We start from the raw sequence: 25,522 nt of genomic DNA, 5'->3' as shown, positions 1-25,522 counted from the left end.
ATCAAATGAAAGATTGTAAAATTATCTTTAATTTGATATATTTATTATATTACAATTTTCGTGTCCCCGTGTCCACCATTTTCAAGTTGGCGTTTTCCCGTACCCGTGTCATGTCCGTGTCCGTGTCCGTGTCCGTTTTAGTGCAACCTAGATGCTCTCTCTTTAAAAAGCCTCGAAATTCAAGAAAAGTCTCCTACTTTAATTTCAGAGGGTTGATTCTCGACCTTCAATCAATCAATCAATCAATCATGGGTTTGACTCGAGATTCTCTTCCCGACTCTGAAAACACTACTAACATGTAATAATCTATTTTGCATTTTCATTTTCGTTGCTTAATTTTCAATTAACAATTGCTTTTGGCTTCTCTTGGATTATTATGCTTTAATTTGTCTGAAATGGGTTTGATTATGGGTTTTAAGTTCTTACTAATTTTGGGTATTTTGTAAATGTGATTTAGCATGAACAAGCAGTCTTTAACCGCTCCTATAAAATCAACTGTTGATAAATATCAACTCATTCCTGAGTTTCTCAAGGTATAAATTTCGTATTTGTTTTGATGTTTTGCTTCCATGTTTTGTTGATTCAAGTGAAAATGGATATTGTTTTTTCTTGGGTAATACTGGGTATTTATTCTGATGTTTATTTTGGAAAAAAATATATACACATTTTGTTGATGTAAATGAAAATGGGTTTTGTGTTTTATTGGCTTTTACTGGGTGTTATTCTGATGTTTATTTTGGAAAAAATTATATTTATTTTGATGGTTTGGTTTGATACACATTTTGTTGGTGTAAATGAAAATGGGTTTTATGGTTTATCGGCTAATACTAGGTATTTCTTGGGATGTTTATTTTGGAAAAAAATATATTTATTTTGATTGTTTGGTTTGATATTCATTTAGTTGATGTAAATGAAAATGGGTTTTGTGTTTTATTGGCTAATACTGTTTAATTTGTATATGGGTCCTGTCTATAGACAAGAGGGTTAGTGAAGGAACATTTGGATTCTTACAACTACTTTGTGACAACGGGGATTAAGAAGATTGTTCAAGTTAACCACGAAATTCGATCTTCCGTGGATACCGGCATTTACCTCAAGTATATATCTCTTTTAGTTGATTTAATTTCTAAACTAGGGTGTTTTGGTTGTTAACTTATACTGAAATTTGTTTAGTTTCTTTGCTCAATGGTTTGGATTTTATATTTTGTAGGTTTAAAGATGTCAAAATTGGTGAACCATCCTTTGTGGCGGACGGTGTCGCAGAAAAGATCAACCCTCATCAGTGCAGGCTGTCAAATCTGACGTTTGTACTCGTACCTTTTTTACATTATTTTTTTAGACTTTATTTATCCTTATGGTGACTGTGATTGCTTTCAGTTCGGAAAGGTTCTGTTTGCTTTAGAAGAGAATAGGGAATTCCTGTGTTGGTACAACGTATTGTAATAAAATATGTTTATGGTCAAGAGAAATGATCCAAACGTAGAAAATGGAAAATGGTTGACATATGACAAGATCCTTATCTGATTTATTTTCTCAAATATTTCTTCTCACCATGCTCTGCAGGTATGCAGCACCTATAGAAGTTCATATAGAGTATGTTACAGAGAGTGGTGGTGAAAAGGAAAGACGCGAGAAGGTATGAGTGAATTTGGGCTTGAATGCATGATCTTCATGGGTGTATTTACTAGTTATTTAATGTTTCTGACTTCTGTTTGTCTTATGCAGAAAGATGTAGTTATAGGAAAAATGCCAGTAATGTTACGGAGTCGTTGTTGTGTTCTAAATGGGAAGGATGAGACTGAGTTAGCTAAACTTGGTTTGACAATGCACCTTCTTTATTGCATAATCTTCTATCTTTTCGTTGGCGATTCTTGCATCATTGAATTATTATTTTTCTCTTTTCAGGTGAATGCCCACTTGATCCTGGGGGGTATTTTATTGTGAAGGGAACTGAAAAGGTGGTTTTATCTTTTCTGTATCTTTACTCGCAGCTTTGATAGAACTACTATGCAAAAATCTTTCTCCTGTTGCTTTACATGATGTGGCAGTTCTAGTTGATTCATTCCTTTTTTATGGTGTTGCGTAGTTAGAGTTTCAGATTTCAGGATTGAGCGGCTCTTGCCTTCTATTAAATTTTTTTTGATTAAGACAAAATTTAATAACTATAAGAGGGTACAAGAAGAGGGATGAGGCATACCTGAATAAGATATTCCAATCACTCTTCCAAAGATCTCCTAAAACAAACCATTAGTCTTTAAAAAGTGAGGCTAGGGTTTTGACTCTCTCCTAAACTACATCTTACATAAGCTCATCTCCTAATTGCTCTCACAAGGAAAATTAGATCTGTCGAGTGTCAACCCTTTTAGCATGTTGCAATACTCCTAAACACTAACAGTGTATGGGCCTTTTAATGTTGTTCACCACTAACAGATCTCATTTGAATCAAGGATTAAGAATCCAGAATCAAGATTGGACTTTTGAGATCCATAGGCTAGTGTGAAGCTACCACCTAGAGTCATAGAAGAAAAGGTATGGGAGGAAGCAAGGAGTTGGGTTAAATAAGCTACCCAAACTACATTTTTCATTGAAAAAATTACAAAAAACGATTCATGATAAAAAGTAATTGGAGTGCATTAAGAATAATCACCCTACATTAAATAAGCAGGTCTCATAATTCTTGCCATACTAGCACACGTGAATCTAAAAGAAGTCGTCAATCTCATCAGGAAAGTTTATCACCTAAATTCAAAATCATTGTTCCTGATAAAGCAAAACAATTTATATCATTTTGGTTTTTGATTATAATAGGCTGTAATAAAATGACTCATTAAATTATATGCACATATTTTGTGAAGTAATAACTGGAGTTTGCTATCAAGAGGCAATCAAATCGAAAACACTCTTTTGTTTATGCAAGGGTGAGATTTAACCCTTTCAAACTTTGCATGGGTAGGATTTAGTTGGGAGCCACTTGATGGCATTGGGCAAGGGAATATTGTTAACAAATTATCGGGATCAAAATATCAGGATTTGCATAATCCTTGAGAGGCGCCTACCAGATAGCTTAAGCTCTACGTACACATGCTTTTTTGATTGTGGAATCAAATGCGCTATTAAGAACCCCTACACTCAAGTAAATTGAATTATAATACATCTAGTTCTACGTCATGACAACGCTCGACCCTCATAATAACTTTAACAGCCCTTATAACAAGCTTGTGTACATTATGATATTGCTTATAATTTTACCAAGGACCATATTGTTCCCTATGTTTTTTGGTTGGAAATTGGAATCCGCATAAGTTGATCTAGCTAGTAAGCTATTGCTCATGATTTTACCGAGGACCATATTGATACTTAAGTGTTTTTGTTGGAATTCACATAATTTGCCGAACATGGTCATTATTTAATTAAGATAGTGTCTAATGTGCAATGCATTTTAAACTCACTATTGTCTTCTTTTTCTTTGTAGGTGATTATGATTCAAGAGCAACTTTCAAATAACAGGATAATCATTGAAATCGATAAGAAGGGAAAGTGAGTATAGAGAACTTTATTTATTTTGTTCATTTGTGAACCCAAATGTACTCCTTAATCAACTGAATTGATATGCAAAGTTTATCAATACCTGATACATATATATATATATATATATACATATGTATATATATATATACATATGTATATATATATATACAAATGTATATATATATATATATATATATATATATATATATATATATATATATATATATATATATAGAGGTCAAGTTCGAGTGAGAACCAAGCTTATATGAGAACCGTAATGTCTTTGAGAAAAAAATATAAATACAAAGTAATGTCTTTTTTTTCAAAAAGTAACACATTTGTGAGTTTTTTTTCAGAATTTTTTTCTTAAAGTAACACTTATTTGCCCAAAAGTGTCATCTTTTTTTTTTTTAAAAAAAAAAAACACGTTTTTGCCCAAAAGTAACACCTTTGGCATTGCTTTTTTAAGTAATGTTTTTTTTTAATGTTTTTTGTGGGTGGGATTGTGCGAACTTTTCATAAATTATCACCATTTTTTTTCACACTAGATTTAGATCTAACTTCAATTTTCATTTCGTAACAAGTAAAATTCTCTACATAGTTTAAGTAATACTTTTATAGTCGTATGGTACATCTAACTTATCTCTGCAGTTCTTTGTAATTTTATTATTTTATTATTTTAAGATTACCACTTACTAGATGACATATCAGGTTGAGTACCTTTTCATTTTTTTCCATGTTTGCCAGTTTGGTTGCATCTGTTACAAGTAGCACTGCAACATTAAGGAGCAAAACTGTCATAGTGATGGAAAAAGAGAAGATATATCTACAGCTTAATCAATTTCAGACAAAGGTAATATTTAAATGCTTAATGTTCTTGACTAGTGTTGCGTACTATTTGTATGAAAATGGGTAGAGGAACTATTCACTACCTAGTATTATATTTTTGTTAAACTAGCCCAAATTACTTGCCTGTATCAATTCATCTGTTTTGGATCAAAATTTGTGGAGGGATGGAGGGATTTGTAGTTACTTTCTCATTTTTTGATGCTAATTCATAACATGCCTTTAGGTTCCTATCATGGTGGTGATGAAGGCTATGGGAATGCAAAGTGACCAAGAAGTTGTGCAGATGATTGGAAGAGATCCACGTTATGGTTCTCTACTCTTGCCTTCTATTGAGGTGATTTTCATAGATCTGTTTTGAACATCATATTTTATGCAAGTGCTAAGAGCATCGTTTAAGGTCATAAAACTACGTTAAAATTTTTCAAATGCTTCCGTTGAATATGCTAATTCATATCATGCCTTTGGATACCTATTACGTATGCTACCTTGTCCTTGTGATAATAAAGATGTTCTTCTGATCGACCCTTAATTGTAAACGTATTTGGATTTTTACAAGAAGTACTCTTGATTTAGTGATCCATTTTAATATAGTCCATTATGTGAGGAAGTTTAGGGAGTAGTGGCACACTTACAACATAGAATAAAGCATATTGTTTAGTGTTTGGCAATGAGGTTATTCCTAATTTGGTAATAAACATACGTGTTTTGATTGACTCTTTTTAAAATATTCTCTTATTAGAAACTTATTGTACTCCATAGTGCAACACATAGGTTGTATTAATGTATCCCTACAGTACTTTAAAGGTTTTTGAGCTTAATGCGACGTAAATATGGGCCCATATAACCTCAAAACCATCCGCATTGACCATAAAGCCGTTTTGCGACTTAAATATCGGCATATGAGATTTTGCACTCTTTTAGATTCTAACAAATTACGTGGCATAGCTATCAACAATTTCTTGTGCAAATTACTATATTTACATGAGGCATGCAAGCTTATGGAATGAGTCAATTAAAAAAAAAATGGTGCATCTCCAACTTAGTACGTGGCATAGATATGATGTTTTTGTTGTATATTTTTATTTTTCTCAAATGTGCTTTTACATGTGCGATTTTAGGAATGTGCCAAATCTGGTGTAGAAACACAACAGCAGGCGCTTGAATATCTCGAAAAAAAGGTGATGGCTTTACTTGTACTGAAATAAACCTGGGTTATGGTTTTTGATTTTTTTAGCCTAGGTGGCTCCCTTAGAATTTGCAAAGTTTGCATGAAATGATACCAATGAAACATAATTCGCTAGTTGGTTCGCCTTTTGAATTTGCGATTCCCGCAAAATGGTTTAAAAATAGTCTAAAACTGACCATAGTTCGTTTTTCTTCAATTCGCGATTCGCGAGGCAATTAGTGAATCATGTGACACTGAATAATACATTTTCTTTTCGTTGTTACTTATCTGAAAAGTGCATGTGGCAGTTTCATGAGTCATTTATTCCCTTTAGGTGATGTCTAGTGTGTTTCAATGTATATTGCTTCACCTCCTTTATTTTGGGGTACTAGTTGAGCCGGTTTGTTTCCCACCTATTACAGGCTTTACCTTTCTTCTGTTTTGCCGAGTATGAGCAGTTTAATAAGTTGGGTTGTGGAGGAGTCAAAGCATAAGACTGTTCAGTGTTCACGATGTCTTCTCTGTTTTGTGGGTTTACTCATGGCTGTATTTGACTCATCTCTGTTATTTATATTTTATAGTTTAAAACATCTTTTGGTACTTTGATTTATGAGCTTGAGTGATGAGTGATGAGTGATGAGTGATAATTGAAAATTATAGAATGTTGCTTTTGTGGACCTTTTGCAAAAAAATAAAATAAAAAATTTTATTGCTGCATTGCAAAATATTCTTAATTTTGTACTGCAATTTTTAAAAATTTGTTACAATGTGATCAAAGCAATTGGATATTATATTATTATTAGCTGTTTGAAGTCTTATATATGCTGTTGAGTATACAACTTTGATCCAACTTCCAAGTGCCTAGGTTCCTACGACTTATTGCTCTTTTCTAATTTAGATGTCACTTTTTTCAGGTCAAAAAACCACAATTTGCTTTTGGTCTACCAGAAAAGGTGCTTTTCTGTTCCTGCCTTTCTGGTAAGTGTTTAAATTATGACATTTTGCTGCACTGTGCTGACAAAGTGATTATATTTTGTTAGGAAAATAGAGCTTTGTTGATACTTCGGGATGTATTTATTGCGCATGTTCCGGTTAGTTGTATTGATTATGGGTTCATTTTCTGGGTGATTTGTTTAGAAGCTTGAAGGGTTCTTGTCAATTAAATTTTACACTTCTGGTCGTGGCTCTTTCAGGTGCGTAATAACAACTTTCGTGCCAAGTGTTTATATGCTGGTGTGATGTTGAGGCGCATGTTAGAAGCTTTCTTAAATAAAGCTGCAGTAGATGACAAGGTAGGTTGTCTGCTGAAATACGTGTAATGTGGGCCTCTAAAATTTTGTCTGCTGAAATACATGTAATTCATGTTGGTTGAGGCTCATAGCTTACTGTTTTGTATGTGCTAGGATTATGTGGGGAATAAGCGGTTTGAACTCTCTGGACAGTTACTCTCTCTTCTTTTTGAGGTACTTTAAATGTGCAGTTTCCATTCTTTTCTGTGTAATTCATAAAATTTCTGCTATTGTTTGCATGTTTCATATTAAACTGTGATGATGAATCTAGGACTTGTTTAAGACGATGCAAACAGAAGTCAGAAAAAAGGTGGATGCAATATTAATTAAAAAAAGCAGGTCAAGCAGATTTGATTTTTCCCAGGTGAGCTAGTGGATTATATAGTTTGATGATTGGCAATTTTATAAAATTAATGCTTCGAAGCTGCATTTGAGATTTTGGAGGATGCAATATTAATTAAAAAAGATGGAGAACGCGATCTAGTTGCTGTCTATTTGGTTTATTTGACATCTGAAATTCTGTTGTTAAAAGATATAGCAACAGTATAGCAAAAAGGACATTTGTAGTTTCCAAATATACGTTTTAAGCGGTTACTTAGTATTTATGGGAAGCAATGGCTGCAGGAAGTTTTAGCTACTGCAGGCCAGGAACGTAGGCATTTGAACATTCTAGGAATGTAATTCTCACATGTTCTTTTGTTCATTTCAATTGCGCTTAACTATTTGACTTACGTTATGACATTTGGAGGGATTATTCAGGAATTTTTATGAAAATGGATGTCGGTATTTCCATGATCAAATGGGTAGTTTGGCAAGCCACTTCCTCTGTTTTGTAGGACGTGTAAATTCTTATGTATTTCCAGTACCCACATACTTAAATCATTATTGTCTTCCAAACAACAACTCCATATTATAATTCTAGGGTATTGTGAATTCCTACATGAATATATGCACACCAAACGATTTGTAAGTGGTATGTGAATAAATCATGTGATGTTTTATGTGCTTAGTTGTGAGATCAAGAGAGATGCTAAAAGCCTTGTATTCACCAAGAATTCATTAGTTCAAATTTCTAGCGCATTTTGTTGGTAGTTTTCCCTACTCTCAAATTTTCTCCCAAATCATCTTTTTTATTGCTATTTTCTTGTGTTCTTTTTTGTGGTATGTGAATAAATCATCTTTTTCTTTTTTGCTTGAGGTTATTTTTGGTAGTTAGAAATGAAATACTTAATAGATCCTAACAAACTAACACTTTTTTCCAAGATTTCGTCATGGGCATTGTGTAAACATGCGGTGTAACGGTTGCAATCGTAGATACATAACGATGATGGGGTAACGGGAATGATACGGCTATTGTAACGCCGAAATATCGGTTGAATTATAAGATAACCCTTGATATAGCCCAAAACGCGGTTTTCTTTTGCACCTTTATGTGGGAAATATCGGTTCGTTTGTTTTGAAAACCTCTACACGATCGATACGATGTGGCCTTGTTTTTACACCATGGTCATGGGGATTTGTTTGGCCTAGTGGATTTGCATTGGTGTTCAAATAGACCAGAATACCACAATGAAGAGCCATTGTTACAAAATATAGGGTTCTTAACTTCTCTTTACAAAAATAATAGTTAAACAAATTATGATTTTATTTCCGAAAAGCTTAAACACTTAACATTTTGAGTCAGTGGATCACGAGTTTGGTGCCTTATGCAGTATTATTGTTCAATATTACTTTGCGTCTTTATAGTAGATTTTTGCTTTGTGTTTTTGGAAATTCTTTGTGGATCCGTGGAAAGCCGCGTTAATGCTATTGGAAAATTTTATAAACGTATAATGGAAACCACTTTTTAGGAAAACCTTCTTTCACATCTTCAGAGTGGCATGACTGTTTTTGCAGAGATGAGCAAAAATTAGCTATGTCTGTGAGTTTCCATCTTCATGCATGAGTGAAGGGAGAATGAAATTGTGACGCTTTTAATTTCTTATATCAGTTTTGTATATGGTAGCTTTTTATGTATAGTTATTGCCCCAGTCTGTTAGCCTGTGGGGATTGTTTTGACATTTTGTGTCTTCTTTTCACTTCTTCCTGGCATATAGAATTGTTTACTGCTGTTAATTTAGTATTAGTAATACATGGCCTATACCCCACAATATCTTCTGTATTTTAAATTGACTATATTTCATTTTTATTTTCTTTTCAGCATATACTTAATAATAATACCATTAGCTTTGGTTTAGAAAGAGCTATTTCAACGGGAAACTGGTATGCTAAGCGGTTCAGGGTGGATCGGAAAGGTGTAACACAGGTTTACATTCTTCTGTTTTCATTTTTCTTGATTAGTTTTTATGTTTTCTCTTGGTGCTTGAAATGTGGGCTTTGGCAGGTGCTCGCTAGGCTGTCTTACATTCAGGCACTAGGTTTTCTTACAAAAATTCAACCACAATTTGAGAAGTCGAGGAAAGTTAGTGGACCACGTGCTTTGCAACCAAGCCAGGTCATTCACAATTTCTCTGTCATTTTGAGTTCTGCTATTATTCAACAATTTAATAGTTCAGCTTTTGTTAATATATTGTTGTCTTGTGCAGTGGGGAATGCTCTGCCCGTGTGATACACCTGAAGGTGAATCTTGTGGATTGGTAAAGAATTTGGCATTGATGGCTCATGTTACTACTGATGAAGAGGAAGGCCCACTAATATCTTTGGTATGTTTTTCATCTAAATCCATCATCTTTCATAGATTTTGCAATTTGGGCCATGTTCTCATCATGTCAAACAACAACATTCCATTACCTCAATGCCACTAAGTGACTCCCTCCTAGGCGTGATTAGGAGGGGGCTGATGGTATGCAACCTTACCTTTGTAATGTCAAAGAGGTTGTTTCCGATTGATCCTTGTCAACGATCGTCATCTACAACTTCAAATAAATATGAGTCCACATGAATAAATGAGCAATTTTACTATAGTCAGTTATTTTTCGAAATCAATGAACTATAAATATTTGGCTCCATCTAGAATAGACATTGCATGCTTGATGTCCAACAAAGAAAAAGGGAATGTCCTGCATTTCACTATGTTGATTGATGACCCTATCTCTTTTTGAATTAGGTTAATTAAATTTTTGAGAGCATCCTTTTACTAATCTTTCATTGTATACTATGATGAATTGGATATTGAATGATTTGTCTCGTCACTCTCCTTCAAACAATTCAATCTCATCAGGCATGATCGCTCCTCCCCCGCTACCCTAATTTTGTATGGTGTCTTTCCTAAGTGGTTGTAATTTTGTAAATGACCTTAGTCTTTTGAATGAGTAAGAAAGAATTGTTTTCAAGTGATAATCCCAGGTCCTTCAGCTGTTTTCTTTTTTGGCCCTCACCCTCATCAGCCATGATCACTTTCCCCCTGCTACCCCTTCCGCATCTCAAGCACAGAAAGGGCTTGCTTTTTATAAGGAATTTAGTCAATGCTAAAAGGAATGGGTTTTAAAGTCTGCTGCTATTACTCACAACTACTTTTTTTTTTAAAGATGTCTCATGCCTCTTAGAACTCAGCTGTAGGATGGAAGAGAGGGATAAGGAGACGGAGAAGGATAAGGGTTTGGTTGTTGCTAGGGCGGTCAAGGGGATGTAGTAGTCAGCGAGATGGCTGAATGAATAAGTAGCAAGTGACTAATTAGATAGTAGCACGTGGTACATTTTTTACTAGAACACATTTATTTGGTCTTAGGAATTGTTTTGGGAAAACCCCCTAAATAGAAGGGGTTTATATCCTTTAATCAGTTTATAGATAAAATTATTGAAGGAATAAGTAACAAAGACTGGATTTCTGTTTGTCATATTTTCTACATATGACTGATACAAAGTACGAAACTACAAACTATCAAAAAGTTGTAATTGATAACCTTTTATAAATATATTGGCTCCCCTATAAATCATCCGACCTCCGCAAACCTCTCCTTTTGCTTGGCACGGGGGTAATGACATTTTGTTTTTGTTGATGAAGCTATTACAAATTTGTTGCAACTAGATTTCTTGGATCCATAGGAGTAAAAGCGAATACAAGGCATTGGATTCCTTGTTATTCGACTTCCACAAGAATGCAACTAGATTTCTTGGATCCATAGGAGGTTGAAATTCCATTGGTATTATTGTTATGAAGAATGAAATTTGGAGTACTTTAGAAAGGTACATCCGTACATGAGGTAGTCAAAGAGAAAGATTGATAGTTTTTGATTCATCAATCACTAAAATGTGCCTAATTTTAGACTTTAATGTTTAAACCGATAGGTCGTACTATAGTAGGTTGGGTTCTAATGCTCCACCTATGTTATACAAGCTGTTTAGGCATTTTGACTTCTGGGTGGAGTTTTTTCACTAATATGATGAAACTTAAACTTTCTATTGGAAAATTTTTTTGCCATGTTTAATTACAAGTGTTATAAAAACTATAAAAGGAAGTTGATAATTGAGAATATGTTCCGATGGAGTAGTACATAATATTATGTAATAAAAAAGTAACTAGGGCAATTACAATGGAGAATTGCAACTAAGGAATATATCCTGTCCTAGTGAAATGAGGGATCACTTACATTTTAATTAGCAAATGAATGTTGAATGTAGTTGCCTTTTAAAAGTAATGTCATTATTTTTTTATTTTTCTACAGAAGTACCCCTAATGTTCAACATTAATATTGGCTCAATACCTTTTAATAAGTCTTTGGGGAACGAATATGAAGCAACAAAAACGTACAATGCATTAGGCAATGGCTGCTCACATAATGGATTCGTGGCGAGTGGTGACTGAAATTAAATCCTATTCATATGTGTACAATTCTTATAAAAACGTCCAATCGAATTCTGTACATGCTGTTAAGTTACATCTCCAGATACCCTTGATAGTGTTCTTGATTCTTTCCTCATCATACCTATCATGTTCAAGCTCAAATTTTGTGTCTGATTAAAATAACTTATCATCTTTGCTTCCAAATTTGTTGAAGAAAGTATTTTTTGATTAGTATTTCTACCTTGTTACTTTGTTGTGTGCCTTCTTCTTATGAATTATCTGTGTGGCAGCATTATCTTATTGGATTAACACTTTCCAAAAATTGCATTCAGTGTTGCAGTTTAGGTGTTGAAGACCTGGAGTTACTCTCTGGGGAAGAACTGCACTCGTCAAATTCATTTCTTGTGATAATGAATGGACTTATTCTTGGAAAGCATAGAAGGCCAAAGGTATATTATTACTGATATGACAAACGCTAGACATAATTAGCGTCACACTTTTAGGAACATGAATATTGTTTGGAGCTATGGCTAGTATGGAGAAGATCGTGATTCGTTGCTAATGTTCTAACCAATAGTCGACCCCATTCCTGTAGGATTAAGGCATTTGCATTATGGTGAGCTATGGGTGGTATACAGAATTTGGGTTGTATTTTAATGTTTGATTATTATATAGCACTAGATTTTTTATTCTTCTAAAATTGTCTCTTTTTGTTTAGAAATTTGCCAACACTTTGAGAAGATTGCGGCGTTGTGGAAAGATTGGCGAGTTTGTCAGTGTTTATGAGAACGAAAAGCAGGTACTTTTTACTGATGTCAATTTATGTTTTCTACTATGTTACTCTAGAATTAATTGATCACTACTTTTGTTATTGCAAAGTGTCGTTTTGAATTTTTAATTTTCAGCCCATTCTATTGCCTGCTTTTACCCAATTTATGTTTTAACGTATGGAATAAAAATAAAATACAAACTAAGAGTGATTGATGATTAGTGTCAAGTCCCAAATGGGACAAATGGTAGGGATACAAGGGAGTAAAACTGTATGCGATTAGGAATTAGTTTGATGATAGACTTCAACTTCTGAATTTTATCTTTGCATTTGCATTTTTGTTGAAATAGATGTATAGCCCTTCTAAAAAAATTTACTTATTCTCAAATAGTGAAATTATTTAGTCATCGCTCACTTTTGTTGGCCAATTCAAATAAACTTGATAGTGGTGTTTGGCATGCAGTGGCGGATCTAGGAATCAAATTCAGTGAGAGCATAACAAATACAATTCGATAAAAAATATAAAAAAATTATAAATTTATATGTTAAAAATTCATGTTTTCATTTCAGCCCTAAAAACAATATTTTGTAATCTATACTGCATTATTAATCTCACTATTTTCTAAACAATTTTTAAACAATATGAGTTTGAAGTCGACATTATTTATCCCATTGGTTAAAACCCCGAGTAACAAATGGTTTACCACCACCTTGTCCCCCGGTGGATCGGCGGCTGCGGTTGTCGTGGTTGGTAGGCAGCCACAAAGTACGGGTCTCTATTCTTCAAATAGAAACTGTCGAAGAGCAGTTGGGAAGGAGAAGAAGATTATGAGATTTATTTTCGAAATTGGTTAAGTAATAAATATTTTCTAAAGACTAGAGTTACATAAAAAGTGGATAGCTCAGTTGGTCATAAGTGTAAGCTTCCAACTATAGGTCTCAGGTTCGATCCCTATCAACTACAAATTTTTTAACAAGATTCAGTGCCGTCACGTGCAGGTGCGGGATCCAACTGGATCCGCCCCTGTTGGCATGTGCTGGCGTGGTGGTCTATGGATGATAGTGGAGAATGGTGATAATAAATGTGGTAATGAATGCTAATGTTGTTGTCGCATATGCTTAGCCTCTATTGGAACATCTAAAGTGTCTTAAATTTATATGCAAATAGGTATTTACACTCTTTTACGAAGGCAGGTCATGTTAAGATAGTGAGACATGGATACACCAACATTAAAGGGGAAGAATCTTTTGATGAGTATTTTGAGTCTTAAGCCAATTATCCATGTTTCTTTGTACACCTCCTTGATTTTGTCTCATTAGCAACTTTGGATTTCCCTTTGAATTTGCTCGTTTTTCTTACTATGTAAGGTTGCCCCCCCTTTTTTTCTCTCTGCCTCTCTCACTCTCTTCTCAGTTGCTTAACTTCAACCACATGCTCTATTCCCTTAAAAATCTTTTTCTCCATTGGGACAAAGGAAGTAGCTCACAAGATTATCGTTAAGCAATCAAAATGGAGTACGATAGATTAGGATTTTTTGCGACCTAGCATACCTCATGATTAAAGATATAAATTTAATAGGTTTTAAGAGCAACATAAGCATGTGTTTTTTTAGCCTTCCGAGATGGGTCATGGTAAGATGATTGATCTAACAAAGATGCTTATCTTGAGATGGATGTAGAAATTATTTTTTGAATGATAGGATTTCAAATGGAATTCATCCGCGATAGGTTGTAGTTGCTTATAAGGAGTAGAAGGTTAGAGAAAAGATATAGAGATGGACATTCAAGGATCTTCAATGAAATTAAGGCTACCAACAAATGATGTTGATGGAGTAAAAAAATTGATTTGAAGAAAATGGTTTGGTAAACTGATCCTAGCACTAATAAGAAGTGAACGTAGGATCATGGTCTTTATGGATAAATACAAGTTACATTTTTCATGGAAGCATTTTATTGTAGATCATTGAATTATTTATAGGTGAACCAGCAATTAATGTATATAGCTGATTCACAATCCATCGTATGATTCCTCAAAAAGATAATAGATGATATCCAACTTAGAGTGAAATGATGTAATACTTTTAATAGTAATCTAATTAATATTTATTTTAGAACAAGTATATTATTTTTTTTTGTTTTACAGATGCCTAGTGTTATTACTCCATCCATTTTCCAATGCTCTTCCCATTTAGCTTATGGGCATAAACCAACGAGAGTATTAATGAGGGATAAGATTTCGTTAAGAGTAATTATTGATTTGAATAAATAGTAATTATCGTTGCATGACATCATAGAAATGAGTAAAGGAGATTAGTAAAAAGGAGAGTTAATATGAGAAGAATCAAGTAAATTTTGGAGGGTTAAAAATGTTAATGTTTGATGTATTTTTAGTAAATTGTTGAGCGATTAAGGTTATTTTTGCCCAAAAAGATGTTCGAACTGGAATTCATAATGGCAAAAAAAATTTGAATTTTTTTCGTGAGGAAAATGAGAATAGTAAATAAGAATGGAGGTAGTAGTAATCATTTTGGTAAAAACTGTTTTTCCATGTTATTTCAAGATTAATCTTTTTGGGTTAAAGTTGTACTTTTATTTAATTTGAGAAGTTAATAAACCCTAATTCATTTCGTATAGGATACTATTCTTATATGCGTATAAATATTGAAATAAATATAAAAAAGGAATGAGAAAAAGACACCACAACATCAAACGAGTTTAAAAAATAATGGAAATATTTCAGTAAAGAAAATTTCTAAAAGGAAAAAATAAAATAGAGTGTAATTCAATGTCAAAGATGAGTATGCAAATGTAGAAATACTAGTTCTTTACCATAAAAAACAAAGAATAGATAATTTTTTTGTTAATACTTAAAAAGAAATAATTTTTTTGAAAAAAGAAAAAGTGTATTTACTATATATCAATTATCGTGTTATTTAAGTAGTTAAGCAAATTCCGACTCAATTTTAAAAAATTATTTTCTTCTCCTTCTGATTCAAAGTATTGAATAAAATAAGATAACAAATTACGTATCTCAAAGGAAACTAATAGTGCACGTACTCTCTTCCCCTTCGTCTCTCTGTATAAACATAAATTTATGTTTTAAACTATTTTTAGTATTTTTGTGTGCAATTTTTGTATATATGATTGTTCAATTAAATTAAGTTATTAGTTCTTTGTCTTAAATTTGTAGCAACCCTAATATTTTGGGATCAATGATCTAGCATTGTTGAATTTGAAGTTATTTTAATAAACTTATGTGTATAATTTGGGATTTTTGTAATCCTTGGCATTTCACATTGTGGTCAGATAATAATACGCTTGATTTAAGTATAAGTTTCCGCCATTGTAATTTAATTGCATTTACTCTTGTCTTTATTGTTGATGAACAATACTTGGTAAATAAGGTGTGTTACGATTGAAGTATTTGTTTATTAGGCTGTCAAAGGTTGTAGTATTCATTGTGGAGATTTCTTTAACAAAATTTTTGTGATTGTTCATGCTAGTTCTTCATCTTGATGTAAAAGTCTTGACATAATTTTCTTCGTTCCGGTGTGAAATTATTTCGTAAAGCTTGAATTATTATTCTTGTAGTGTTGTGTGTATATTGCGTCGGATGGAGGTCGTGTCTGCCGCCCTCTTGTAATAGCTGATAAAGGTATATCAAGGATCAAAGAACATCACATGAAGGAGTTGCGGGTGAGTTTTATGCAATGCTAATATGAGGTGCCTATAAATTATTTATTTCTATACTATCCAAACCATTATGCTTTTGTAGGATGGAGTTCGAACCTTTGATGACTTTTTGCGTGAGGGATTGATCGAGTATCTTGATGTCAATGAGGAAAACAATACCTTGGTTAGTCACTAATTTACGTTTTGCATCATGTTTCCGTTGACTCTTATACACGATCAAACAGTATCAAGATAACGTATATTTGTGCGTGCTTGTCAGATTGCATTGTACGAAGATGAAGCCGTACCAGAAACAACTCATATCGAAATAGAGCCTTTTACAATCTTGGGTGTTATTGCTGGCTTAATCCCTTATCCCCATCACAATCAGTCACCCAGAAATACATATCAGGCACGTGTTGCTTCTTTTCTCTGGTATTGCTTACCGTTATTTTCCGGAAGCTAGCAAAATGCTTACTAACTTATTTCCCTCATTATTCATTTATTCAAATGTCGATTTCCTTTTGCTCTATAGTGTGCTATGGGAAAACAGGCAATGGGGAATATTGCTTACAATCAGGCAAGTGGGATCTCATGGCTTTAATTGATTTATGGCTTTATGGTAAGCTGATTGTTCATTATTCTCATTATTTATTGATGTTGCAGCTTTTCCGGATGGACACATTACTATATCTCTTAGTATATCCTCAAAGGCCTTTGCTAACAACAAAAACAATTGAATTGGTATGTTCACTGATTTATTCGAAATTTTGCTTCTTATTTATGTGAATTTGCTGAAGATATTTGCAAATGAGGTTCAACTTGAAAGAACCATTTTTTGTTGTAAGGGTAAGGTTTTCTCCAGCTCCAGAACCCGGCGAGGGTTTATGACGTTCTTTTTGATTGTCCCCCTTATTGATTAGTTTCTTGAAAATGTATTTAGCAACTTTGTTTGACTAATGCCTATATCTGAACGAGTAGCTTTACACTTATAGGTGAAGTATGACAATCTTGGAGCTGGACAGAATGCTACTGTTGCAGTTATGAGCTACAGTGGATATGATATAGAGGATGCTATCGTTATGAATAAAGCTTCATTGGATCGTGGTTTTGGACGTTGTATAGTGATGAAAAAGTATTGTTCAATTCTGTGCCAGTGACAAATCAATATTCTTCAAATTTGTATGATGACTGATATATTGTTTTTTCTTTTGTATTTTCTACTTGATAGAAAGAGTGGGATTATGCAGAGGTATGAGAATAATACATCTGACAGAATCCTTCCACCAAAAAAAGAAGGGTATTTCGCCGAAAAAATGCAGGTACTACATCAAATCTCTTACATTTTCTCTCTCAAAGTCGGAGCTTCCTGATGTAATTCATGTGAATGGTCTATCTTTTGCGACTCCGTATGTTGTTTTGGCTATGGATTTTTCCCCCTTTTGCAGTGTTTGCGTGACTTCATGTGTTGTTTTATGTTGTTTTGGCTATGGATTTTTTGCCCCTTTTGCAGTGTTTGCGTGAATTCATGTGTTGTTTTCGATTGTCAGGAGTACAAGGAATTGGGGGAAGTTTTGTTTTCAATTGTCTACCTTGCTTTATGGGCTTTGGTGTACTACTTTAAATTCTCTATAATGAGTTCTACTTTTTTCTTTTTATTAGAGTGGGAGTCCTATATGGGGAGAGAGGGTTAGTTTGCGGGTTAAACGAATAGTGTGGGATTGTTAGATGCATATTTCTTGTTGTGCTCTTCACTAGTTCACCTCTGATAGTTTTCTTCTTTTGTTCCTGGAGTTGTTGGTATTGGTGAACAGTCAATAATCAAAGTGCTATATAATAAGCATTATACATCTTCTTTATTGAGTGTGTGGTGTAATAATTCTGTCATGTGGTTTTACTGTTTATAGGCATTGGATGATGATGGTATTGCTGCTCCAGGGCAAATTGTTCGACAAGATGACATTTTGATAAACAAACAAACACCAATGGTTACGAGGGGATCAATGGCAAGAGAGATACCAGATAGGTTGTTTATTTTGTCCCTTATTTCTTTTTTATTTCCCGTTGTTTGTTTCTTTTCTTGTTTGTTCAATTCTTGCTCTTCGTTAGACCAAATCATTGCTTCCAAAATTATGCGGAGTACTAATATGGAACCTTAAACGATGAAAACAACCCGTGCTTTATAGATATCAATATTGTGGATGGTAAATATTCTGACGTAATTTGGTATGCTTCTAGTCAGTATAGACCCACACCCTTCAAACAAAGCGGACTTGCTGGAGATAATTCAGTGGTAGATCGAGTGGCACTCTTTTCTGACAAGAATGACAATATGTGCATAAACTTCATCATTCGTCAAACTCGCCGTCCTGAGGTGATAGCTATTTAAAATTTCAATACTATACAAAGTTGTCAAAGCAGATCGCTAATGCATTATGTCTTGCAGGTTGGCGATAAGTTTAGCAGCAGACATGGACAGAAAGGTGTATGTGGTACCATTGTTCAACAGGAAGATCTTGTATTCTCTGAGCGTGGCATCTGCCCTGATCTGATTATGAATCCTCATGGGTTTCCAAGGTATCTATTATGCTTGTACTATTAATCTTCACCTAGCTATCTCGAATGCTACTAGTCATATGGGTTAGAATTGATGATATGTAGAATCATAATCAAATGGTAGTTATGTAAACTAAATAATCAAATGGTAGTTAAGTAAACTAAAAAAAAAAAATGTACGACAACCGACGAATATCAAACTTTGCCAACCAAAAACTCAAATCCCTACTTTCTATATTTTCGTATATCCTTCACACAATCTTGCCGGTTACTATGGTCCCTTTGTTACCTCTAAAAATAACTTTATAAGACCTATTGTCTCTGTGATATAGTTAATGTCAGGACTCAGGGCATAACTCCATTAACGAAAAATGCTTCGCCACAAATTAGTGTTGCCTAGTTGAAGTGATGGGTGTATATTCCTTGAAAATTTCGGAAATAAATGTGCTTGGAAACTTCCAAGTTCCAATGTAGAGAAAGTTGATCGAGAACATCAGGCCGCTGAGCCTAGGCCGAGGCAGGAGGACACCCATCCAGAAGAATGAACCTATAAATCCAACAATCTGATTTTCTAACCTTCCGTTATTTATGGAAAAAATAAAAGTTGAATGTTAAAGTTCAGGCCTCTTTGCTTACCCACGTTGTCCGTTTGCAAAGTTCATGTAATTTGTTTAGTACCGGATGTTTAAAGTACCGATTTTTCATGGGTAATTTGAAATGATTTGCCTACTGCTGTGCTTGATTATTGAAGTTATTGTTATTGTTTTTTCTTTCACTTTTATTTGGCCTGCTTTTCTTTAAAAGTACTCCATAGAGGCATGGATTAATACTTTTAGTTTTTTGACTTGTAGTTTACATTATTCTATCTGTAATCTGCTTTCTTTTGAATAGTTGAAGTATGTTTACCCTACTTGAAACATCAATGTGGGAATAAGTAAACACTTTCATATTCAATAAGAATATGTGTTTACTTAGTTTCCCCATCAAAAAAAGAAAAGATTAAAAAAATTGTGCATACTAAATAACTGAATAAGAGATTAAAATTTAAAATATTAGGGCCCTTATATATTACTTTTCTCCGAGGTCTTTAACATTCTAAACGGTCCTAATCCTATGAAGCATGTAATTATTACCAAAGAATTAAGTGTGTATTATGTTGTGCTGGCAGCATTGCATGACAGTCGATTTATGCATTGCATTCAAGGTATGCATTTAATATGAATTGATTGTTCAGGTGAATTTTATTTGTGGGCTTATACGCTTTTGTTTTATTTAGTCGTATGACTGTTGGCAAGATGATAGAACTTCTGGGAGGAAAAGCTGGAGTATCATGCGGAAGATTTCATTATGGAAGTGCCTTTGGAGAAAAAAGTGGTCATGCCGACAAAGTTGAGACTATAAGGTTTGTAATCTTGCATTGGGTGGCAATAGTTTCTGTTTTCTGTAATTTTTTTTTTTCTGAATGCAGTTCTTACTTTCTTTCAGTGAGACCTTAGTGCAGCATGGATTCAGCTACAATGGAAAGGATTTTCTCTATTCAGGTTTTCAATGTTCTTTGACACTGAGAGATTTGTTCCTGATTTTCCCTTTTGGTTTTATTTTCTTTCATTCATTGCTTTTGGCAACCTGATGATGCGACAGGAAGCAACCTCCTTGTAATTACATTGAAAAGTTTAAATAGATCCGACTACACAAACGCTTCCTACGCAAGAGCTTCTTAGTGGCATTTGGTAATAAAATGTTGTGGTAATGACTTGCAAGTTCATGTGTGTTATTTGGGACATATTTTGTTTTTCTTTTATCTTTAGGAAAACAAAGTTTCCATATTGGCTTCTTATCAGCTATAGTCACTTGCCTATATATTTTCTTTGTAGTCTCCGTCTTTTTATGTAGATTGTAGACTTAGTGTTCATCTTTGAAATAGGATTTACATGGCTTTGAAGCTTATTCTGATTCTTAGTCTGGGCTCAGCAACACATACATTAGGCGTGCACTTGTTGCACATTGTGCTTTTTGCGATTTTCATATTTTTTGGGGAAAATGTTTTTGATAACCAATCATAAAATATTTAGTTAGAAATGTGCTCTTTTTGGAATAGAGAGCAAGAAAGAAAAAGGATTTACTCTTGTTTTTGAAGGGCTAGAATGAGAAAATGAAAAAATATAAGGACATGCCAAGTCTTGAAACTTTGCGGACTTCTTTCCTAGTGCTCTTACCGGGCTATGGTAACTTTTTTTTCGTTTTCTTTTTCTCTTCTATCTTCTTTCTTGTGGATTCTTCATATTTTTTCTTTTCTTCTACATTCTTCATCTTTTTATCTTTTCTTTTTCTGGTGTTTCGTCTAGATACATCATTAACTTCTCAGTATTAATATCATGAATTTCGTACTCCTTCAACTCTTTTTAATCAATGAATGAATACTTTCAAAGTAAGATACAACAACATTTCATTGCCTCAATGCCATTAAGTGGCTCTCTCCTAGAGTGGGGTTTGGGGGTTTGGATTTACACAACCTTACCCTTGTTATATGCTTTTTAATGATTATAAAGAGTCTGTTTCGATTTAACCCTTGATAGTAAACATCAACCAAGAACTTGACATGATTTGATGAGCCATTTTACCATAGTCCATTATAATCCAAAACAAAAGAACTATTCTTTGGCGCTAACGAAATAAGGGATGTATTCGAAGCAGGATATTATTTTAGTAAAATATTTTATGAAGTCATGTTATAATCAAGGGTAAATTTATTTCTGCATGCAAAAATAAAGATTTAGAAGTATGATCTATATATTTGGGAGTATATTTTTTCTAAAATATCCTTTCTTTAAAGTGTATGCCCTACTCTCAATTATGATTGTCCCATTTTATTGTTGTCTTTGGCCAAAAAATTTGTACTTCAATATGCATCTGGCACCGTCTGTTCTAATATTGAAATGTATTGTATTATTGAGGTTACCAAATGCCTAAAATAATTAAAGGAATATAAGTTGTACTTCTCTCGTGTTTCAGGCATAACTGGAGAACCCCTGCAAGCATACATATTTATGGGGCCAATTTACTATCAGAAATTAAAACACATGGTAAGATTCTATGCAATTTTGTGACCACCACTACGACATTTCATTAAGTGACTACTATGTGTGAATGTCTGCTACTTGCACTTCCCCCCTTCCACCCTCTCGTCTGATACACTCTGATTTGAATCGCACGCCCTGCATAATGTGTGGTTTTCTATTTGTATGCTAATGATAATCTTCATTGATAAAGTTTATTGATATTCTCCATGGAACTCGTAGCAACCAAGTTCACATTTTTTGATTCAACTGGTGAATGTTTTCTCTTACTGTCTAAACCCCCTATTAACCCAATTATTGCTACTCTCATAAGGACTAACGGCCCGTTTGATAGGTGGTATTAAACTGTGGTAATGGGAATAAAACTAGTGTAATTTTGGTTAAGTTATCTCTTGCTACCTTGATGGGCATGCATATCTAACTTCAATCATCTCATTTTCTTCATAAATTTCATTCCAATGCATTACCATAAGGAGATGTATTATTATGATAGGTGGTAATGAAAATTTGTGAACAAAAAAACTTTTTTCTTATCGAACTTTCATCACTGTGGAAATGACATGGAACTTTTGATGAAATTTTAACTATGAATCATTCTCATTACCACCATTTAGTACTACTAACCAAACGGGCCATAGGGAGTGTAAAAACTTCCGGCTATTCCCAAAGGAAAGCAACATCCTAAACCTCTACTACTAGAAAACTTGTCTACATGTTTGAATAATGCAAGAAGCGTCAAGAATCTTCGAAGATTATCACCAAAATTTTCCACATTATTTTCACAAGGATAAAACTTGAGTTTGCCACTTATATGTGCCAGCAGCTTGCGTGTTGAGCTGAATTTGCATGCAAGTGAACCTAGATTCCAATTTCTAGCTAAGTCCATGTAGAAGGACAAACACAAAGCTAATAACCTTTGTAAAATAACTAGCTAGAAATGCTTCACTAGAATTAGCTTGGTCTCCAAATGATACCATGATCTTGCATCACTTTTGTCTTCTTTGGCTGCAGTAAAATGATCTTGATTTTTGCAATGTTTCTTTTGTGTTGTTGCGACGGTACTTTGGTTGAAGAGAAACGATATGATTTAATCTTGTTTCTTTAGTCATTTCCATGGGATCATTTGATGTCTTTGGCTTCTCTTTGGCTTTACATTCATAGATTTTCCTTTATATTTTCTATTTCAGTGGATGAAATTTGATTGTATACCCCCTCATTATAGTCATGTTCTTAACAGTTTCAATTTTGCTATACACAGGTCTTAGATAAAATGCATGCACGAGGCTTCGGTCCTCGTGCTATCTTAACTAGGCAGCCAACTGAGGGAAGGGCTCGAAATGGAGGTACTAATCTACGCTCTACACTGTTTAGACTGTGAAGAGTTATGTTTTCCCTCACATTAAATGTCAATTCAGGACTCAGGGTTGGAGAAATGGAGCGTGATTGTTTGATAGCTTATGGTGCTAGCAATTTGATATATGAGCGCCTAATGGTTTCAAGTGACCCCTTTCAAGTTCAGGTAAGTGCATGTGTTTTTACGATCTTTAGGATCTGTGCTCTGGCTTAATGCTTGGGGAAAGTAGAGCTTTCCTCTACTTTTTTTTCGACTTCTAGTTTAGATGCTGAAATTGAAAAAAAAAGTAAAAAAAATCTCTAAATTGATTAGAGGTGTTCAAAACAGGCTTGATGATATTTACCCGACCTTGTAACCGAACCCGACTTCGAAATGAAACTAAAATTATGTATAAATCAATGCGGACGCAAAACCCGATTTTGAACCAACCCGAAATACGTGACCCGAAATTGACCCGATGAATGAACACCTCTAAATTGATACATACGCTAATAAAATAATCCTCAAAATAGGAGGCAAATACAACCTTAATGATAGTCCCGAAAGAAGTGAACAAGGAAGTCCTAAAACTCTTGTTTTAGTTTATTTTTCTAAGAATATACAAATCTGAAATATCTAACAACAATCCGTAATCAGTGGGAGTGTTGCTGAAATCTCATAAATCTTATTCTGTGCAGGTTTGTAGATTGTGCGGACTGTTGGGATATTACAATCATAAACTGAAAGCTGGTATTTGTAGTTTTTGTAAAAATGGAGACAACATATCCACCTTGAAATTGCCGTATGCTTGCAAGCTCCTGTTTCAGGTATGTTTGTGTCAACTCCTCTGTCCCGCACACTATCACATGATTCATTAATCTCCTTGCGAATCGCGAACCAAAATAAGCGATTTGTGGTCAGTTTTCGGTTATTTAAGGTTCATTTTGAGTGAATTGCAAATTCAAAAAGCGAATTAACTGGCAAACTATGTTACACTGGTCCCGGAACAAAAAAATATACTTGGTCCAAGATTAATAATATTAGAAGGCCGAGAGATTATTTGAATTTAATCATAAATTAAAGCACTCCTTACTCCCCGAGGAAAACAAACGCTATAGATTTAAATGTTAGTACGACAACAATGTCGGATTTCTTATATGTGGGGTCGGCATTTATGGTAAATTGGATGGATTCTGTTAAAGATGGTGAAATCAGTTGAAATTATTTTTGAAGCGTGATAGTTTGAAAGCAAAAAAAATATATGGCGATGTTCACAAGTACTGCAATTTATACGTTGGTGGTTCATAGTTTTTTCTTTCAAGAGTATCGAAAAGTTGTGGTCTGTCTTAAGTCCCTATCGAACGAAAAAGATGTAATTTCCTGTTGTCAAACTACACGCTTTGCTTCTATGCAGGAACTCCAATCGATGAACATTGTTCCACGTTTGAAGTTAGCTGATGCTTGATTCATTCGAGGTTTGGTTTGTGTGATAACGGACGATGCAATATTGGTGTGATATCGCCATGGAAGGGTACTTCGATTTTGTTATTAGTCGTGGGACTCCCAACTTGTGCATCAACTTGAGTTTTGGGAGATTGGGTTCATTACCGAGAGGAAGAACATAGCAAGGACATCAGTAAAATAATGATATGTCTCGATCTCTCCGAAAAAGTAACCATATTCAAATGAATGATAAATTTTTGTGGAATTTGGTCGATTTTAGGTTCCTTTTTTGAACATTGTTATCTTGATCTTGGAAAAATTCAATACCTTTCTCTTTTAGGAAATCTTGATAGGTTTTTTATTGTTCACCCTAAAACAGGGATGTGACATGGTACGTGGGCTACATTGTGGATCACAATATAAATTTATTTATTTTTATTATTTCTTTCCCAAAATGGTCTTTTTGTGTTGATTATTTTAGGTGATTGTGAGTCTGTGACACTCTCTTGGCCTACTGTGTGTCGTGTCATGTTGTCCATATATTAGGCCTAGCCTTGATCAAATCATCGTAATTGTCTCATTAGCCTCTTTTACATAAATAGTTTCAACTTTGTTTTAAATATTTATGCAAGAGAATCTGGTCTTGTTTTAGTTGAATCAAGTATTTTCTTGTTTAGGCAAAGTCTTAGGATTAAATTTCATCTAAGCTTTCTTTTATGTGTGGAAATTAAAATGAAAGTTATAGGATGAATAAGTAATTTGTACTCAGCAAGTCTTGTAAAGATCGTCTTACAACGAGATGGATTCTTACAATCAACTTTTTCCTCTAACCGATCACTTTAACGGGGTGTTTGGTATGCACTTTTTAATACTAAGTAAGGGATTCAATTACCATTACTCCACATATTTGTTTGGTATGATATTAGGTTAACCCAATCCCTTCTTAAGGGTAATAATACCAAACACCCTTACCCTTCTTGAGTGTTTCCCTTATATTTTCATACCAAACAATATTTAACTACAACTCATACCCTTACGGCCTTACCCTTACTCCTCTT

The 25,522-nt window shown here is 34.0% G+C and overlaps 1 protein-coding gene across 2 annotated transcripts in view; it reads left to right on the top strand.

Annotated features, from left to right (window-relative positions):
* LOC130805937 (DNA-directed RNA polymerase III subunit 2-like) overlaps positions 1-25,522 on the top strand; it is a 26,577-nt gene extending 1,055 nt beyond the window's left edge. Inside the window, exons 2-39 of one of the 2 annotated variants that reach the window (XM_057670790.1) lie at positions 209-298; positions 458-533; positions 976-1,097; positions 1,211-1,303; positions 1,564-1,636; positions 1,726-1,816; positions 1,906-1,958; positions 3,473-3,537; positions 4,276-4,381; positions 4,601-4,711; positions 5,496-5,555; positions 6,457-6,495; positions 6,583-6,633; positions 6,736-6,834; positions 6,946-7,005; positions 7,103-7,195; positions 9,032-9,136; positions 9,215-9,325; positions 9,417-9,533; positions 11,947-12,063; positions 12,333-12,413; positions 15,975-16,079; positions 16,159-16,239; positions 16,336-16,467; positions 16,591-16,635; positions 16,722-16,799; positions 17,051-17,190; positions 17,287-17,377; positions 17,963-18,081; positions 18,294-18,429; positions 18,502-18,632; positions 19,888-20,013; positions 20,097-20,152; positions 21,624-21,694; positions 22,947-23,031; positions 23,104-23,207; positions 23,720-23,848; positions 24,436-25,522. In XM_057670790.1, the coding sequence (XP_057526773.1) occupies positions 249-298; positions 458-533; positions 976-1,097; positions 1,211-1,303; positions 1,564-1,636; positions 1,726-1,816; positions 1,906-1,958; positions 3,473-3,537; positions 4,276-4,381; positions 4,601-4,711; positions 5,496-5,555; positions 6,457-6,495; positions 6,583-6,633; positions 6,736-6,834; positions 6,946-7,005; positions 7,103-7,195; positions 9,032-9,136; positions 9,215-9,325; positions 9,417-9,533; positions 11,947-12,063; positions 12,333-12,413; positions 15,975-16,079; positions 16,159-16,239; positions 16,336-16,467; positions 16,591-16,635; positions 16,722-16,799; positions 17,051-17,190; positions 17,287-17,377; positions 17,963-18,081; positions 18,294-18,429; positions 18,502-18,632; positions 19,888-20,013; positions 20,097-20,152; positions 21,624-21,694; positions 22,947-23,031; positions 23,104-23,207; positions 23,720-23,848; positions 24,436-24,486 (3,453 nt within the window). In that variant the 5' untranslated portion in view covers positions 209-248 and the 3' untranslated portion in view covers positions 24,487-25,522. Of the gene's footprint in view, positions 1-208; positions 299-457; positions 534-975; positions 1,098-1,210; positions 1,304-1,563; positions 1,637-1,725; positions 1,817-1,905; positions 1,959-3,472; positions 3,538-4,275; positions 4,382-4,600; positions 4,712-5,495; positions 5,556-6,456; positions 6,496-6,582; positions 6,634-6,735; positions 6,835-6,945; positions 7,006-7,102; positions 7,196-9,031; positions 9,137-9,214; positions 9,326-9,416; positions 9,534-11,946; positions 12,064-12,332; positions 12,414-15,974; positions 16,080-16,158; positions 16,240-16,335; positions 16,468-16,590; positions 16,636-16,721; positions 16,800-17,050; positions 17,191-17,286; positions 17,378-17,962; positions 18,082-18,293; positions 18,430-18,501; positions 18,633-19,779; positions 19,816-19,887; positions 20,014-20,096; positions 20,153-21,623; positions 21,695-22,946; positions 23,032-23,103; positions 23,208-23,719; positions 23,849-24,435 lie in introns of those variants that run through there. The other variant, XM_057670791.1, reaches the window with a different exon arrangement.

Source organism: Amaranthus tricolor, chromosome 2, assembly GCF_026212465.1.
Source record: "Amaranthus tricolor cultivar Red isolate AtriRed21 chromosome 2, ASM2621246v1, whole genome shotgun sequence".
NCBI classification, from domain to species: domain Eukaryota; kingdom Viridiplantae; phylum Streptophyta; class Magnoliopsida; order Caryophyllales; family Amaranthaceae; genus Amaranthus; species Amaranthus tricolor.
This window is presented reverse-complemented; position numbering and strand designations above follow the sequence as displayed.